The sequence below is a fragment of the Petromyzon marinus genome, chromosome 4 (assembly GCF_048934315.1).
Source record: "Petromyzon marinus isolate PM22_M1 ecotype Great Lakes invasive population chromosome 4, UKy_Petmar_22M1.pri1.0, whole genome shotgun sequence".
Classification (NCBI taxonomy): domain Eukaryota; kingdom Metazoa; phylum Chordata; class Hyperoartia; order Petromyzontiformes; family Petromyzontidae; genus Petromyzon; species Petromyzon marinus.
In genome coordinates, this window is record NC_133670.1 from 668,500 (window position 1) to 688,272 (window position 19,773).

General features: G+C 47.2%; 1 protein-coding gene across 4 annotated transcripts in view; it reads right to left on the reverse strand.

Annotated features, from left to right (window-relative positions):
* The window catches only part of LOC116938859 (uncharacterized), a 79,679-nt gene that overhangs the window by 49,932 nt on the left and 9,974 nt on the right, over positions 1 to 19,773 (reverse strand). For all 4 annotated transcript variants that reach the window (XM_032946587.2, XM_032946585.2, XM_032946588.2 and 1 more), the window contains exons 2-6: positions 14,733 to 16,065; positions 13,150 to 13,217; positions 12,430 to 12,590; positions 9,310 to 9,443; positions 6,368 to 6,450 (exon numbers count right to left, since the gene is read on the reverse strand). In XM_032946587.2, coding sequence (XP_032802478.2) covers positions 6,368 to 6,450; positions 9,310 to 9,443; positions 12,430 to 12,590; positions 13,150 to 13,217; positions 14,733 to 16,065 — 1,779 coding nt within the window. The remainder of the gene's footprint in view (positions 1 to 6,367; positions 6,451 to 9,309; positions 9,444 to 12,429; positions 12,591 to 13,149; positions 13,218 to 14,732; positions 16,066 to 19,773) is intronic.

Here is a 19,773-nt window from a genome sequence, read left to right on the forward strand (position 1 = left end):
GACAGGACAACTTCACCGCATCAAAGGGACGATGGACGGGGCCATGTACCGTCAAATCTTGGGTGAGAACCTCCTTTCCTCAGCCAGGGCATTGAAAATGGTTCGTGGATGGGTATTCCAGCATGACAATGACCCAAAACACACGGCCAAGGCAACAAAGGAGTGGCTCAAGAAGGAGCACATTAAGGTCCTGGAGTGGCCTAGCCAGTCTCCAGACCTTAATCCCATAGAAAATCTGTGGAGGGAGCTGAAGGTTCGAGTTGCCAAACGTCAGCCTCGAAACCTTAATGACTTGGAGAAGATCTGCAAAGAGGAGTGGGACAAAATTCCTCCTGAGATGTGTGCAAACCTGGTGGCCAACTACAAGAAACGTCTGACCTCTGTGATTGCCAACAAGGGTTTTGCCACCAAGTACTAAGTCATGTTTTGCAGAGGGGTCAAATACTTATTTCCCTCATTAAAATGCAAATCAACTTTTTTGTTGTTATTCTGTTTCTCACTGTTCAAATAAACCTACCATTAAAATTATAGACTGATCATTTCTTTGTCAGTGGGCAAACGTACAAAATCAGCAGGGGATCGAATACTTTTTTCCCTCACTATATATATATAGAGACTAGCTTTACTACCCGGCTTCGCCCGGGACTTGGATTTACCACGCCCGGCCGCTTTTGTCTCCCAAGTGGCGATGTTCACACACCACAGCAGTTACTCGTTTGAGGCTGAGTAGACCTAGGGGTTGGCCCAGGACCGGTTGAAATAATCGTCACCGGTGGTGGCCGTGAGCAGGAATCGAATTAAGGTCGCCGTGTTCATAGCGCAGCACGCTAACCACTACACTACAATGCGTTACGCTTCCACATGTGCGTGTCACATGACAGATTTGACGTCACAACTCACTTCCCGTGCAAAAAATATATGCCTTGAGCTCCCCCCCCGCAAAAAGTGTGTTTTTATTTTTGCATGGTGTACAGTCTGAAAAGTACCCACATGGCAAATTTCCAGTTTCTTTGGTTCTATTCGGTAAAGTCACGGAGGTAAAAATAAAATAACAAAAAATCACGACGTTTCGGCCACAACACAAGCGGCCTTCATCAGATGAAGGGACTGGCCTGTCCAGAGGATAGCGTTGGAGAATTAAATTTCCAGTTTGTTGCATGTCGGAAGTACGCTAAACATTTTGAACAGACACATTCACAACTTTGCCTTTTATATATATGGAGATTATTATTGCAGTGGCAGGGTGGAGGGCATCCAGCTAGAAGGGTAGCAGAGCTGGTGGTAGTGCAGCGACGACACCCGCGCCTCAACAAACAGGTCGTGGGTTCTATTCCCGACTATACCCCCGAAATAGATAAATTGGCATACAGAGAGGTTGCCCACGATATGTCGAAACCGTAAACGAATAAACCCGTGATATTCAAGGGGCTCCCGTACTACATGGTAGATGATTATTATCATTATTCTTTGGTTCTTTCAGTAACCTCACGTAAATGGAAAAATAAAGTGAATAAAAAATGGTAAAAATAAAAATGATTATTTTTATAGAAAAAATAATTCACTTTATTTTTATTATTTTTTATACCTACGTGACTTTACCGCAAGAACCAAAGCATATGAATTCTTGCAGTCACGAAAGATTTAAGCCAAAATTATTATATATTATATTGCAGTGGCAGGGTGGTGGTATCATGGTAACACTTGTGCCTCAGCAAGAAGGGCCCTAGGTTCGATTCCAAACTTGGGCGCCTCTCTGTGTGGAGTTTGTAAGTTCTCCCTTTGTTCTGCGTAGGTTTTCTCTGGATCATTTCTTCTCATAGCTAATACAAAAGAAAACGCCTATACAATTTAACTGCATTGGCCAAACATCTCAATGCTGAGCAAAATCTGCAAATCACTCAATTGGGATCACACGCAGCAGTAGTAGTAGTGAAATCGGCCCTTACTGAGAAAACCTGGCATGAACCTCCCGAAAAAAAGTATTGATAGTCGGCGAGACTTTGCAGTGTGTACAACCCGCGTCATAAGTTATTATTAAAACCGTACTCTCTCCCGCCACGGGATGGCGCCGTCTACTGGAGTGCAGACGCCACGACCTCAACGCGTCTGCGACTTTTAAAGTCGATTTAATTTGTTACGCGCGTGATCCCGTTTTGCCAGTTTCTCGGATGTTTCACAGATCCGTGGTGCGTGGGTTTGTGATGCTCCATATTCAAATCTTGTGCTCCACAAAAAAACACATCCAATGCAATGTGGTAGAATATGTGTGTTATGGTAATTTTGCGAAATGAAATGTAAAGTATATGCTAATTTTACACAGGCTCAAGGGGCGATTACAACCACAAAGGAGAACAGAGAGATGATACCAAGGGCATGGGCAAAAACGAGTCAACCGATTCTCAAGTAACTCCATAGCTCAACTCAGATGTTAACTATCTCACCTGGTTTGCAGTTTGTGGGTTTTACCCTGACGCCTGCTGTATATTTGGAGTTTGCGTCTCTCTCTCTTTACCCGTGGTCGTATTAATTTTTTTCTGGTTCCTCCGGGTTTTCCCTCCGCATTTATAATCAACGTTGCATTTAGAGTATTTCGCTGCTGCTATAAATGTCCACGTGATAAGTCACTTCGTTGAGCTATCATTTATGGTGAAGTCCCTCCTTAAAAAGAGCTACATAGCTCATTGGGCCTTGCCTGGTAAACTAAAAATAGTAAAAAATAGTTCAACAAAATCTCATATATTTGCTGAGAGAAGTGAAGAGATGCATTCCTTGACACGCGGGGCGTTGTCAGCCAATATTCTGATTTATGATTGATCTCTGGGTTAGGCCATGTAATGCTCTGACCAAATTTGTGTCGTCACACCACCATTACAGACAAACACATAATTGTTGCGAGTGCAAGTACCATCAGGATCTCATTCTTAAGATGCTCGACGCAGTCTCAAATGAAACGCTCCGTAATCTAATCGCTAAATGCAGTTGTGAGAATCTCTCATTGCCTCACCGGCGAGCGAGCTGAAATCGATGCCAATTGGTGCTTTAAAAACGCTTCTAAATCTGGCAATGAATTTGTTTGGCTGTGTTTAGGGTGGCAGAGGGCAGCACGATATAGGCAACACCGCGGCACCTGCCTTGTCATGCGCGCTCCCCTCTGCGCCCATCCACCCCGCAGGGCAGCTTCACTAAATCTCAAGACTCACTTTCAGGAGGGTCCTGGCAATGTTTTCACAGTAGGGGGCTCGATGTTGCTGCTGCTATTTGCGATCAGAGCAGAGCAATTTGCAGGCCGTCATTCAGCACAAGAATGCCTGACCAATATCGTTGACATTCTGAGTGTGGGGGGTTTTAGCTATAGGAGAACAGATAACTCGGAGGAATTCCACACAGAACACAGCAGGGAGAAAATTCCACACATACACCACACAGAATGGTGCCCGAGTAGGGAATTGAACCCATGTCCTTTTAGCTGTGATCTGTCATTCGCCACCACCCCTTACCACCCTCTGTAATTTGCTGTGTGGTGTGGTATGCGTGGTGGTGTGGTGATGTGTGGAAGTGTGTGGTGGCGTATCGTGTATTTGACATGTGTGGTGGTGTGTGGTGATGGTGTGTGGTGGTGGTGTGTAGTGGTGGTTTGTGATGGTGTGTGATGGTGTGTTGATGTAAAACGTGTGTGGTTGTGTGGTGGTGGTGTGTTGGTGGAGTGGTGATGTGTGGTAGTGTGTGGTGGTATGTGGTGGCGTATCGTGTATGTGTGTGACGTGTTTGTGGTGACGGCGGTGTGGTAGTGGTGTGTGGTGGTGTGAGATGGTGTGATGGTGTATCATGTATGTGACGTGTGTAGGGGTGTCTGGTTAGCGCACTGTGCTATGAACCCGGCCACCAACACCAGTGATGATTATCTGAACCGGTCCTGAATCTCCCCAAGGCCAACTCAACCTCAAATGAGTACCTGGTGCGATGTATAAACACCGCCACTGGGGAGACAAAAGCAGCCTGGCGTGGTCCTCGCTACCCACCTCCCGTGTGCCGTTCAGACTTTCATAGTTGTTCGCTCACAGCACTTGCCCCAAGAGTCGGTAAAGGCTATACGGGGGTGTTTGTGTAGGTGTGTCCATGTTCTCTGATGCACCGAACTTGTCCGGCCAGCCCTGCTTGTTGCACAGCCCGGAGCCCACGTCAGATGCAATTACTCTGCACCTGTCACCACTGTGGCTTCTTATCATCTCTGTCTCTCCCACACAACTCAACCCTTTCCGGCAAGAATACAGGTGTTAAGATGTCCAAACACCAAATAGACACCTATCGCAGGGCATCAAGTCTGCATTAACCACACATGTATGCATGTTGAACTTCTTTCGCACCATACGAAGCCAAGCACGCTAATCCGGAGGTGCGGGGGAAGGACAGTAAACCAAACACAAAAAGCAGTTTTCAATCTCGATTTAAAAGTGCATAGCTCCAGTGGCTTCCTAATATCGGAAGGAAGACCATTACAGATGGCTGCAGATGCGCATCCGAAAGTGCACGATGCACTGCCCTTCTTTGTTTCATGGATAACCAAAAGCCGCTGCGAGGATGATTGGAGTTCTTGGGTGTGAAACATGCAAACAAACATGCTATGATCTATTTGGCCTGGGAACTTATTAAACAGCATAGCCTTAATAGACTTTTGAACAAGTGCTGTTAGCGGCACCTATGAAGGCCGGCAATGGCACACAAGGCGGTGAGTGTCCAGCACCACGCCCAGCCACCTTTGTCTCCCCAGTGATGTTTACACACCATACCAGGTACTCCTTTGAGGTTGAGTTGACCTAGGGGAGGCCCGGGACCAATTCAGATAATCGTCACTGGTGTTGTTAGTGGCCGGGAGCGGGAAACGAACTCTGTTCGCCGGGTTCGCAGTGCAGCACGCCACCGCTCCCCAGATGAAACAGACATTAAACAGCACAGACAACGCACAGCAGCAGCAGCAGAGCCCCGGGGTGTGGGTGCCTGGTATGCACTGAGAGGTGTGTTGGCGATAGGGGAGTGGTCCTGGTTTCTGCCCGCAGAGTGTGTGTATATTTAACCAAGTAATCGTTTCTTTAGCTGTCAATGGCCTCAGTTTACGCCATCGCAAAAATAGCCATCGTTAACGCCTTACCTCAAGACGTAATTAAGTTTACACACGTTTCCGGATAGATTTGATTACATTGCAATTATTTAATTATTCTGCGTGTTTAACCAGGAGGGTCTTGCTACGTTTGGGATGTTTGGCCAACACCAATTACAGTGTACGTTTTTTTTCTTCACATTATATTAAGCACATTTTATAACTATGCATTTTAAGCTTGTTTACCAAGAAAAGCCTCAGTGAACCTCAAGACCCTTTGCCGGTCTCTCTGAATTCCAATGCCAAAGGGATTTTCTTTGAAATTGTTATACAAATATATATATATTTGAAGGATGCACTGGAGATAATTTATATGTGCTCCTCCTCAGCAAGATATCCTGGAGACATACGATCTTGATTTAGGGGGAGCCCCCCCAACCCCTCCCCCCCTACGGAGGTTATGGGCAGGGTGAGTTCCCACGACACACCGCGGGAGCGTTCACGACGCCAACGCCAGCCACGACATTCACAACGTTCACTCGACTTTCCTCCTGCATTGCGCGGAGCGTCTGCAATGTGCGCGGGGCGAACGTCCCACTTTTCAACATCATGATAATAATGAAAATGACTGATTTAACCTGGGAAAGCCTAATCGAGTATCAAGACTCTTTGTAAGGAGGGTCCTGCTACATTGGGATGTTTGGCGAACACCAATTATATGCTACGTGTTTTTCTTCAAATTACATTAAACACATTTTATTACGAATTTCCATCTCGTTTATCCAGTAAAGCATCAGTGAGTCTCAACTCTTTTGTCAGGAGGGCCCTTCCGGGTTTTCAAAGTAGAGAGTGATGTTGCTGCTGCTCCTGCATGATCGCAAATTTAGTCATTTACCATGTAAAGTTTTAGCATTGGGATGTTTGACCAATATTGGTTCTATTGTGCATGTGCATTTAGCTATGGGAGGAAACTGAAGAACTTGGAGGAAACAATGGGAATGAATACAAACTCCACGCAGAAAGGCACTCCGAGTCAGGAATCTAATCCAGGTCCTTTTGGCTGGGGCACAAGCGGCAACAATGTGCCACCACCCAACCCAACGTGAGTCTGTTACGGACTCTATACCATTTGGTGAAAGAACACAAAGTTTATCCATTGCCATCTTCACTGGTGGCTAAAAAAAACCAACAGCCAGGGAAACTACACATTTATATGGCAGGGACCAGTCAACCCGCAGGACCCCAACGGGTGACTCATGTAACCCGCAGTACCTGTAGCGACGTGGTGTCTGCAGAGACTTGGGTCCTCAGTCGAGTCTCCAGCTCCTCCAGCAGGGCCCACAGACTCAGAGGCTCTGCTCGCACCAGGGTTGGCCAGGAGGAGGATTTGTAAGGGTGGGAGGAGAGAGGCGAGGGAGGGAGATTACATGGACTGAACCTTGTATAAATGTACACACACATACATATATATTTCTAGAATATAAAAAAATGTCAAGTGTGTAAAATATGTCTTGATGCATACGGTTGCTGAGGCCCAAAACTTCAAGGGGCACCAATAAAGTTATAATGGATGAGTTTACACATTTCTTAAAATTAGCAGGGTTATTGTGAGAGCTTGGAGAAAAGAGACCTCCTGTGTTGTGAGTGGGTGGGTGTGTTGTTGTGACTTGCAGTGTGGTGAATGATTCATTGTGTGTTGTTGTGATCTGCATTGCCGCGAGTGAGTGGGTTGGTGGGTGAGTCAGTGGGTGGGTGAGCGAGTCACTGAGTAAGCGAGTCACTGAGTAAGTGAATAGGGAAGTGAGTGAGTGAGTGGGCAAGTCTGTTGTTATGACCTGGAGTGTGGTGATTTAAGACAATATTGATGAGACAAAACAGTCAGTTTGGTGGGAGAACGAGTCCTCAAAGTGGGTGGAGAAATGAATGAGTGAAGTTCATTTGAACAGGAACCATGGTGGTAGTAACAATAGAAGAGTGATAAGGAGGTGACAGACTGCCGGTGCCTGAAGTGAATCGATTAATCCTGGAACAAACACGCCAACTCCTTTACTCTGAATTCTATCAAGTGTCGCATTACGATTATCTTATTTTTATTTTGCTGTCTCAAGACTGTTTTTCAGTACGGGGGGTGCAATGATTGCCACGTGTTATCCCAACTGAATAATTACCAGTGTACATTTGCTACGAACGACGTCGCGGGGATCTTTAACGTCCCCTATGGAGCAGCGCGGACGGTGCGCTGAGCTTCAACGGTTAAGTTCCGTACCGCACTACATCGCTATTCACCGTGGCGGCCTGGCGGATTTGCCGCGCCAACCTCCGCCATGGTGGCCAAAGCGCGACGTCCGGCGTACAAAGGAGAACTCCCCCACAACGTCCAGGGGACGTCGAGGAGAGGGCGATGCACGTTGATAGAGGCGCAGCAGACACATTTATCGAAAAGTGTCCGTAATTTGTCAATTGTGTTCATGCTAAATTTCGTAAACTGAACGTTCGTAAAACAAGGGATACCTGTACTGCGAAAACCTAGCAGGACCCTCCCCTGCCAGGTGACCCCCGCTACCTGGTAGGGGCCATCCGGAGGGGACTCTGACAGCAGCGGCAAGCAAGCCAGAGCAGCCAACTCAGAGCACCTCGCACGTCCGAACTTCTCAAGACTGGACAGGCGAGATCGGGCGGAGTTCGTAAGGTGCTGTGTGTTCACGGAGGTGGTAGCGCTGCCCTTTAGTGAATGTCGCATTTGGCCCATCCCAACACCCGCCACCCTGCCTGCCTCCATGCCAGTCTCCTGTCTACCTCCATGCAACACGAGTGCAAACATCACCTTTAGTGATGTTTCTGTAAGCTAATTTTACTTTGAACGATTTTGAAGTATGTATGTTGAACTTCTTTCGCACCATACGTAGCCTAATTGGAAGTGTGTGTTTTGTTACAGAAACTTTATTCGTGTAAACATTGCTTGTGTGTTTGTGGACTGTTTTTAATCGCATCCATAATTGCAGTTATTTTAGTTTTAATTTATATGACTATGCCTGTTGTTATGCATTTGCTTTTGTCAAATGAGACTCTAACCTGGTTTCTTGAGTTCCACTCACTTTGGTTACACAAAATCAACTTGACACTTAAAACTCTGCTGCATGCACGAATCAATCCCAGTTGTTCCTATTGCATTGATTATACTCTTTGGTTCTTTCGGTAAAGTCATGTAGTTAGAAATAAAATAAAATAAAACAAATTACGTTTCGATCGCAACACAAGCGGTTGTCATCAGGCAAAATCACGACCGCTTGTGTCGCAATCGAAATGTCGTGATTTGTTTTATTTTATTTTATTTCTAACTACGTGACTTTACTGAAAGAACCAGAGAATGGATTCCTGCAGTTACGAAAGCTTCAAATCTGCAATGATTATATTTTATTTAGCTTTTTAACCAGGAAAGCCTCACTGGAGTCTTAAGAATCGTGTGTCCTTTCAGAAAATGAGCGATGGAGCAATGCCTGGCACTCACATCAGGTTTGGTGAACACCTCACAGTGTTCCCACATTTGAGTTAAACGTTGTGTTATTTATTTTAACTGCCATTATGCTTTTTTAAACCAGTAAAGCCTCAGTGAGTCTTGTTCAGGAGGGTCCTGCCAGGTTTTTAACATCAGAGAGGCAATGTTGGTGCTGCTGCTGTGTAATCCAAATTGCGAAATAAAAAAAGGTCAATTTTCAACATTTGGATGTTTTGACCAATACTGGTTACACTGTGTGTGGTATTTTATTAGCTATGGCAGAAAACTGGAGAACCCAGAGGAAACCCATGCAGAACAGGGGGAGAGAATACAAACTCCACACTGAGAGGCGCCCAAGTTGGGACTCAAACCCAGGCCCCTTATTGCTGTGAAGCACGAGTGTTACCACTATACCACCACCCTGTCACTGAAATAATAAACTACAATGTAGTAGGGGAGATCCTTGAATATTGCGGGTGTATCATTTGCAATTTCGACCTATTGCAGGCAATCCCTCTGTATACCAATTTAGTTATCGCGGAGGTTAGTTTTGGCCTTCCGCTGGGGTATAGTCGGGAGGTGCGGGTGTCACCACTGCGCCACCACCACCCCTGCCACCTTTCTAGCTAGGTGCCCTATTGGCTGTGTAGTGGCCGGGCTGTGCCTCCTGCCCCGAGGCCCCGCCGTGTCAGCCGTGCTAGCTGCTCCTGGTACCCACCGTCAGCAACGGGAGCCGCCCCTTCGGCACGCCCACGGCCCGGGGAGGGCCCGGGGCTGGGCGCGCCCCGGACGAGGTGGCCGCACTCGAGCAGCAGCTCCCGCAGGCGCCAGCCGGCTCGGAACACCTCCTCCCTGCCTCGCACATGGCACACGCGACGCATCGTCCATATGGTATATAATGTAGTGTACAGTATAGTGTAGTGTATAGTGTGGTGTAGTGTGCGGCGTAGAGTGCACTGTGTATAGTATAGTACATAGTATAGTGTACAATGTAGTGTATAGTGTATTGTGTGGTGAAAAGTGTACTGTATTGTGTAGTGTATAGTGTAGTGTGTGGTGTATAGTATAGTGTATGGTGTAGTGTGTAGTATATAGTGTAGTGTGTGGTGTGCAGTATAATATACGGTTAAGTGTATTATTTAGTGTATTGTGTAGCGTACGGTGTATAGTGTAGCGTACGGTTCATAGTGTAGCGTATTGCATTGTGTAGTGTGCAGTGTATAGTGTAGCTTATTGTGTAGTATGTGGTGTATAGTTTAGTACGTGGTGTATAGTGTAGTGTGTGGTGTAAAGTGTGGTGTATAGTGTAATGTACAGGGTATAGTGCGGTGTATAGTGTAGTGTGCAGTGTATAGTGTAGTGTATGGTGTATAGTGCAAGGTGTATATTGAATAGTATTGTAGTCCAGCCAAAACATCCCCCATTTCCTCGATAGTGCAAGATGGTAACGCTGTCGTGGCTGTAAGCAATGTCATGGGGGGGTGGGCCGATTCAAATCGGCTGTTCCCAATGTGGTGCTCATAGCCACTACAGCAGCACAAAAGGGCTCTGGACGGGTGCGCCCCGTCCACCCTCAATTCAATTACCACTAAACCACGTGTAAAATATGATTTGGGTCTTTCGGTAAAGTCACGTAGATAGCTTCAAATTAATACAAATAAATATAAAATAAACAAAAAACTACGACGTTTCGATCACAACACAAGCGATTATCATCAGGAGGAAAAAAGAGGGGGAAAGCTGCTGACTGCAGACTGTTTTAAAGGTTTAAAATAGGTGCAGTCCAAGGGTCATAAATGAAGTGGGCGGGGCTAGTGATGTTACTGTGAGAAATTAGCATGTCAATGTAAGATCGCAGAGCCACCGCCACGTCGAGGTCGGCGCGCGGAGATGACCACGTTGGAGAAAAAATAAAAAAAATAACATCGGAAGGTGGCAGGATGGGAACATCACAGCCAGTTATGACTTAAACTGGTTGATTACGTCTTTCCAATGATTGCTCAGTTTGTACCCATCTTCTCGGTTTAAATTGTGTCTGTATATATGGATGGCTTCATGAACGAATCTTTGTTGATAGCCAGTGGGCTTGTAAAGTACCTTCATCTTCGAAAAATCTATTTTGTGTGAGCCATCCGCATTAAAACAATGATCAGCCACGGCCGATGTGTTGGTTCTACCGTGTTTCAAATCTGCCTCATGCTCACGAACACGGTCCGAGACATGTCGCTTGAACCTATCTACGTGACTTTACCGAAAGACCCAAAGAATATGAATTCCTGCAGTCACAAAAGCTTTAAGTCACGTGTAAATATCAAGCCACGCTTGGTCTGGAGGCCCCGGGGGGACAGACGTCTACAACATCTCCTATCCAAACCTTATTTGGCGAAGCCAGGAGACTGAACCTGGACCCTTAGAGTTCCTCCAAAAATGGAAAAAAGCCACTGCGAGTGGGCACGTGGAATGTTTGAATGCTCACTGCGGAGAAGAGGCTGCCACTCCTCTGTCGGCAGCTGGACCAGTACCACCTGGGTCTCTGTGGTATTCAAGAGGTCTGGTGGACGGGTTCTGGCTCCAGTCAATATGAGAGGTGGACAGTCCTCTATTTGGGTGGGAAACTGCCAAACAATTATTTTCTGAACAAGAGAATGAAGTGGGTGTGGGAGCCTGGTGCTGAGTTGTGGGAAGTTGTAATCCCAGGCTACTGTGGGCTCGCCGCTCCATCAACAGCAGGCGAGGAATGGTGGAGGGATGCAGGGAAGGCCGATGAGTCAGATGGCTTCTATGACCTCCTGTCACAGGTGCTGGTTAAAGTGGCCCCTCGGAATAGTCATCCTGTTGGGTGACTTTAATGCCCGAGTGGGTCATGATTCAGGTACCCGAGCTGAAGTGATTGGAAGGCATGGGCCAGATTAGCTCAATGACATTGGCAGGAGGCTGCTAGACTTCTGTGCAGGCCCATGGGCTTGTAATTGCCAACATGTTGTTCCAGCACATCATAGATGCAAGACCTTCCGTGGAGCTGATCTGCCAAATGACCATCGATTTGTCATCTGTAAAATACGTCTACCATTCCTCGGACACCATTCAAAACTACAGTGCCCTGGTCTCAGCTAGATGAAGTTGCAAAAACGTTACCATCGCTTGCAGCTGGGTTTGGCATCGTCCTGATGCCAAAGAGAAATGGGCAAGGTTTAGGACTGTGGCTAATGCAGCTGCAATGGCTGCTTTAGATACACAGTCCAGACCTCCCCAGAGACTCTGGCTGACCTTCACCATTATTCCTTACGGGAAAAATCACTCCCGCTCAATGCAAATTCACTTTACTCGGCAATTATCAGGAACGCAACCCCCAGGTTAAGCGGGGAATTGCTGTACTGGAGGCCTCTGGACGATCATGATTACTCACTGACAGACTGTACGTATCGACAGTTCTCAATTTATAAACAAATTTCGTTCCTGCGACGCATTCGAGAGTTGAATGGTTGGCAAGTCGGAACACAATAATATATCGTATTTAAATGCACATCGTCAGCGCCGCGCCCGGCCGCCTTTGACTCCCCAGTGGTGATGTTTACACACCGCACCAGGTACTGATTTGAGGCTGAGTCGACCTAGGGGAAGCCCAAGACCCATTAAAATGATCGTCACTGGTGTTGGTCATGAGCAGGAATCGAAATTTGGTCGCCGGTGGGTCGTGGAGTGCGCTAACCATTACACTACCGTTCCCCACACACACACACACGGGGGTACGCACACGCACAGACCCGCATTGGGAAAAAAGTTAACAAATCCCAGGAAAGGTTGAGAAAGCTAGACCAGTGCCCTAAACTAAACTCACCGCTCCTTCTGCAGAGCTGCCCTCTGGGCCTGCAGGCTGCTGGGAAACTGCTCAAGCTTGAGGGAAGACCTCCCCAGCTCCTCCAACGACTCTGCCGCTCCGTCATGAACGTCCGCCGTGCCGCCTTTCACCGCCGCCTCCCCAGGGAGCTCTCCTCTTCCCTGCCAGGGGCACAAGCATCAGAAGGTCGACCCCGACCTCCAATACAAACAATGCAGGGTCCTCACAGGAACAATGACAACGGGAGAGAGGGAAGCAGTGTCAAGTTGAGCCAGGGTGAGAACTCAAGAGAGCAGGTTAGAGGTGCATTTTTTTATTTTACCAGGTATGGTCCACTGAGCTATATAGCTCTTTTTTCAGAATGAACCTGGCCACAAATGATAGTTCAACGAAGTGGCTTATCATGTGGAAATGTATAGCAGCCATATACTCTAAACACGTTTCTAAATATGGAGGGAAAAACTGGAAGACCCAGGGAAAAATCCACACGAGATTGAACCCACGACCTCCTGTATATCAGGTGAGGTAGTTGACATCTCACCATTGTGGCACGACAGTGACGCGGGCCACGAAAATGATAAAAGCAATAATAAACAAATACAGTGTGGCAATTAAGCAAATAGAAATCGGGGCAAAAACAACCATGCAGGAGTCGAAATTTAAAACAGCACAAAGCCTCTTGCTTAATTACTCTTCATCGCACTATCAATCATCCATCACCTTCTCTTGGTGAGTCTGTAGCTGCTCCTTCAGGGACGCCCTCTCCTGCTCGAAAACGGAGAGTTCCTCTGGAAAACAGAGCACATGGCATGGACGACTTGGCACCGTTCATGTTCACAATGACGTATGTCCATCGCCAGGTTTGTCGTGTGTGACGCCGCGCACACAGTTTTCGTTAAGATGCACAGCCACGGGGAAACCACGGGCAAGCTGAAAGGCAGCCAGAACTAGAGCCAGCAATTTCCAAGCTCTGTTGTCCTATATTGGGATGTTTGGCCAAGTCTATTAACAAGTGATTATTATACACGTGGGGGGAAACCGGAGTACCAGGAGAAAACCCACGCGTACGTTGTGCATTGGGGGGAGTAACCCTTAATCCCCATACAGATGGAATTCAGATAGAAATGAACCCACTTGCTCTACTGCCATCACAGCATGGCTACAATCCAGGAGATAGCAATCGCGACGCCCTGTGAGTGTGTGCCTGATCCACCAACCCTGGCTGTCGAAGAGTTGGCATTGGTCTTTTGTCAAATATTTGGGACATTACCTATATACTTTTTCACGTTTTTACATGGTGCAAAAACGCAACAAAGGGCTTCGATGTGCCATACAGTATATATATTTTTTACATCTATAGTTTATCTAACATATAGGAAATAAGGGGAATTTAAGTTTCTTCCTAAATGGGGCAATCTCGGTGGTCAGGTGCAGTTCTTCAGGCAGAGAGCATTCCAAATCTGACGGAACTAAAAATCCTGAGCTCCAAAACTTTTTGCAGACTGAGGATCGTGGTCACAGTGTGAAGATCTCAGACTCTGAGAACAAGGGTTTGTGAAGCTGCAGTTTATCAGTCAAATATCGAAGCAACTGCTGAAAGAGTGCTTTGTAAAGTAAGCACAGCAAGTTGAATCGTGCAGCACGGAATCTCAATTGGGAAGCCAGCGGCGTAGGTAAAGTTTGGGAGGTTGGGTCCCACCGAGAATGACTGGTCGGTCATTAGTCACGTAAAGGGGTTTTGAATGCTCTGGATTAGTCTATACCTCGGTATAAATGAAAGTCATAGATTTATTGATATTTTTTAAAATATTATTTTGACCGTAGGCATAATTAGAAATTAAATTGAAGGTGCCCATTGCACAATCTGTGCGTGGCGTTGCTATTAGCGCTGAATGGGGTCCCCGTAGTGGAAACGGAGTGCCTGTGCAAATGACTTCACCTGAAAGTTCCAACAGCGTTTGTGTATAGCAATCCGAACTCCTGATAAGACATGGGAAAGGTTGAGAGCAGGGCCATTCCTTGAGGGGTGCGGGCTCCAGGGCAAATTAACCGATGGCTTCAAACTAAACTGAAATATATTACATCTTAGACCGAAGCACAGAGCCCCCCCCCTCCCCCCCAAAGCGCGGAGCCCAGGGCGGTCATCCTGATTCGCCATGACCGAGGGATGGCTCTGGTTGAGAGCGAGATGAGAAGTAGGAGAGTATGCGAGAGCGTGCAAGAGCATGCAACAGCATACAAGAACGAATGCTCGCGCATTAAGGTTGAAAATGCCTTTGTCGTATGGACGATGGGGCTCTTACCTGGCGACGTCGTGAGCGCTGACAGGGGCACGATGTCTCTGCACTGCTGCGGTAGAGCGCCGAGACGCTGCCGTAGTGCTCGGCATAGCCCCCTTACCGCAAGCAGTTGCTGTAGCTCTGGACTCAACGTGACCGTTTTCACGCTGGCGCTCTTGGCGTCGGCGATTGAATTGCCGTTGGCACCTCGAGGAGCCTCCTCCGCATCACCTCCAGCAGCGTTGGTGTCGTTCAGGAGTGAGAGAACATGCACCAGCTCCTCCTGTAAGGCAGCCAGCTGCTGACCGTACTCGAAGTATCGCTTTTCCTCCTGCTTCCCCTTCTCCTCCTGCTGCTGCTGCTCCCGACTCGAGCTCTCGGCCTCCAGCTCAGCACGAGCCTCGACATTCGCAGTGTGTTTGTTCGAAGCCTCGCCACTCTCCCCTTCCCCGTCTGCAGCCAATGCCGGAAGCGGTTGCGAGTGCCTTTGTTCCAACGCCTGCCTCAGTGCATCCATCTGTAGTTCTGCGAGTTCCATTTCCTTCCGATGCTCGGAGCGAAGGTCACTCTGCATCGCCACATATTCCTCCGCCCGCCGGCCCCGCTCTTCCTCTACGACCTCCTCCAGTTCCCGCATATGGCTCCTCTCCAGGTCCTCCACGAGCCTCTTGACATCGTCCTCACTATAACGCAGCCGCTCGCTCTCCTTGGCGTCGCGCTCCATCATGTCCACCCGCACACGGTAGTTCTCCACCTCCTGCAGTGATTCGAACTCAAGCTCTGTGTTGGCGTTGAGTGCCAGCGCCAGCTGCTCACGCAGACCCTGCATTGTCTGCTGCATCAGTTCGGCGCGGCGCTTCAAGCCCTTGGCCTTCAGCCCCAGTTCCTTGTTGACCTCTCGCAGGAGCTTTGCGTGCTGCTCGGCCTTCACCTTGTGCTCCAAGTACTTGTCAATGGACTTCTTGTGGCCACAGATCAAGGCCCCCATCTCGATTTTGTGCTGTAGGCTCAGTCTGGACGCCTGCTTTTTGAAATCGTTGTTCAACTCCTCCCTCAACTCATCCTCTCGGCGCCGCCAGGCAACCTCCCTCGCTGACGAGCCGGTGAAGAACTCAATGTCCCCGCCGGGCGATTCCTGGTCGAAGTCGTCCACTTGCTCACAGAGGTCCCTCACCATCTCGTCCACCCGCACGAGGCCGTCGCTCAATGTCGCGGTCACCTCATCACTCTTGGCCTCCTTGCAAAGTTTCTCCAGATCGGCGAGAGTCTCGTGAAGTTGCTGCCTCAGCTTCGTCACTCTTCGCTCTCTTGTGAGTGGCTGCTCAAAGACGTCTTCGTCTCCCCCTCCTTCTACAACCTTGAAACGAACACGAGAAATGTTAGTACATCAAAGCCTTTCCCATCGCAGGTGGAGTTACGTTCTTTCAAATAGCCACAATCGGCAAATCCGTGATCCGCAAAGTCAAAGGCAAATGGGTAACATAGGGTTTGGTTCACGGTTTGTAATGACACCCACCCCCCTCCTTATGTTTTATGTTACCCTACGACAACCCAAACATTAAACAGAAAGTATTTTGAATGCAAGACATGATTAATATATTCTACAGTTAAAGACCTCCTTTGCCAGTAACAAGATATAGTAATAGGTTTTACCCTTTTATCTGGCACAAAAACTGACACCTTTATTCAAGGCATCATGTTTGCAATAACCACAACACAAGCAGTCAAAATGCAAACAAAAGAGACAACTCTGATAATAATATGCACTGTCCTTGAATTTGATTGGTCCACACCCGAGACGGCTTTTCTTAAAGCCTAGTCTCCACTGGTGTTGGACCAGAAGACGCCTTTTGGCGTCTTCTGGTCCAACACCAGTGGCGTCTTCTGGTCCAACACCAGTGTAGACTAGGCTCTAAGAAAAGCCGTCTCGGGTGTGGACCAATCAAATTCAAGGACAGTGCATATTATTATCAGAGTTGTCTCTTTTGTTTGCATTTTGACTGCTTGTGTTGTGGTTATTGCAACCATGATGCCTTGAATAAAAGTGTCAGTTTTTGTGCCAGTTAAAAGGGTAAAACCCATTACTATATATTCTACAATGTTAAATATAACTTGTATGGTAAATGTATAGAATGAAAACAATTAACATAGTTTATAATACTTTACACAATTTGTGTACAGTACTGTACACGACAGGAAGAACCATCAAGGCGGCTGAACCTCACTACCTCTTCACTGGAGGCTGGGAACACCGCGTGGCCCGAGACCCGCGATGGGCCGCGTGTGTTCTTCCGCGACAGCATCATCGCGAACAGTGCAGTTACAACGCGTACAAGAATGTCGCGGTAAAACGCGAATAATTTGCTCAACCACAAAACCGCGATAGCTAAACCAGCAAGAGAGAAGGGATTGCTGTAAAGCAATAATTATCCACACGCAAACATACCATGGAACATAAGCAATCGAGATTAAATCATTTCAAATAATTTCAATTATTTTCTCTTAAATAAAGTTGCTGAGCATAGGCTGAAAGAATATATGGCTGGTAAAAAACAGCACGATCAAAGTTGCAAGAGATTCTTGACTTGAGCAAGGTTATTTTACAAGGCTGGGGGAAGAGAGACGATGGAAGGAAACTTCTGAGTGCAGGGCAGGACAGTGCAAGGGAAGAAACAGATAGAGAGGCGTTGTGTCCTGCAGTGTGGTGAGTGAGAGTGTTGAGTGGGTGGGTGAGTAACTGTTGCTTTGAACTGCAGCGTAATCAGTGGTTGAATGAGTGGGTTGAGTCAGTGGGTGGGTGAGCATTCTTTGTGAACTGCAGTGTGGTGGTTGAGTGCATGGTTGAGTGGGTGAGTGGGTGAGTGGATGGGTGGTTGAGTGGATGAGTGTTTCTGTGACCTGCAGTGTGGTGATTGACACAGTATGGAGGAGAGGATGATACACTATCACAGATCGAGTCCTCAACATTGGTGGAGCAATGTGAAGTTCACGATAAAATTATAGTACACTCCAGATATTATACAAAGTGATTTTTCAGACTAACTAATCGGATGACATATTCTTCACTTATCTGTCCCTCTGCATTACACAGCACAAATCACTCATCTCTTAAAAATAACATCACGTCCAAACAGCATTCAAATAAACCCAGTTATATCTTTTCCTCCTCGATAGAAAGCCAACGACCGTCAACTGCAACAACAATGCAAGCCGAAAACCGTTACATTCTTTGACATCGGTCAAAACAACGCGAGTAAGAGAGGAGTGGCTTTCGGGAAACTCCCAAATTGAACATATTCCTGCGGAGGGAGCTGGTAGGAACGTTGGGTTGCTCGGTCAATGGCCAGGGTCAACGGCGGCGTGGTGTATTCCGCAAATATGCCCGACTGTGAGGGCGGGCACAAGCTGGCGTGAGTCGGTTAAACGTTGTTTTATAAGGGCACCACGGGGTGATCAGCCCCTCCCCACCCAGCCCCTCCCCACCCTCCCCACCCAGCCCCTCCCCACCCTCCCCACCCTTCCCACCCAGCCCCTCCCTCTCCACCCAGCCCCACCCCTCCCATTTTTGGATGCACGACGGACGGACACAATAATCCCCTGTGGGCTGGTGTAACCAGGAGGTTCCTACCAGTACATGTCATGTATGTAGAAGTTATTTCGCACCGTACGTAGCCAACCATGCAATCGAAGTTGCAGGGGAAGGAGAACAAACCAAACACAATAAGCAATTCTAAAGAAATTAGTTTTCTTTTGAGAAAATGTACTTTCATAGAAAACCCATAGAGATACAGAGAATCATAAACTCAAAGAGAAATGTTAATGACAAGCCACATTAGTGTGATTGTGGCCATGCAACCAAAAGCTATGGACCGTAGAGTACTCAGAGACACAAAGAGATACATTAAAGGCAAGCAACAGTCCTAAGATTGTGGCCATGCAACCCAAACTATGGAATTTACAGTAGACTCATAGAGAAACAAAGACTCTGCCACAAAGAGATACAGAGCGATTCAATGAGATACATTAAAGACAAGCCACAGTAGTGCAACTGTGGCCATGCAACCCAAACTATGGACCATATATAGTGAACGAATGTGGTCTGTACTTCATTGGAGGAGGAACAGCCAAACCACACGAACTCTCTCTCTCGTGAAGCCCTCTCGTCAAGGCTAGCAGACCTCGACATTGCGATTTAGCTCCTAAACCATTTTGGCATCTTAACGCAAAAATATAATACTGTGTGTTCAGTAGTGGTACCATATGCATTTTGCCAATCTCCTCTATTGCAGGGGTCAGCAACCAAAATAACAAAAGCCATATTTTCGAATTCGGTAAAAAAAAACCCTCAATATTTCAACAGCCGCAATGCATGTGAATACGTCTAGAGACGGTGGTCCTTAATAAGTAACGTCACGAAACGGTCCTTAATGAGCCGCATGCGGCTTCGGAGCCACAGGTTGCCGACCCCTGTACCATGTTAATCCACTGTAGTCTACTTATATTGAGAGACAACATGACTGGGCACGTGAATGAGCGATCACATGAGGGTTAATGCCACCATGGGGCAGAAAGAAGTCATCTCCATAAGTGATCGATTGATGAAGCAGAACATTGGAGCCACATTTGCAAATATATTCTGTAACTTTGATCCTTACCCGTGTACCATCGATTGTTACATTTCAACGTGCAATTTATTCGAGGGAACGTGTGTTGTCTTCGTGTGGTCTGGGACTGTTGTTGTTTTGCTGCCTTGCTCCAAGCTTGGCAGGAATTGATGTACTTGTGCACCTTGTAGTTATAAACTTTATTTATATCTATGTTTCGTGACTTGCTTACCTTTTCTCTACTTTGCACTTCTATCATTTTTTTGTAATGTTTGCTGTTGTAACCCGCCGACCCGTCCCTTTTGCATATCTGTGAAAAAAGAGCTTCATCGCTCATCAGATTCCCGCTGCTGTCTAAGCAACGATTCTGATTCTGGAGTGGCAGACAACATAATGGAACGCGATCGCCGAGGAGAGGAGACGGAGCAATGAAATGGGAGCAGGTGCAGGGCGGATCGTTA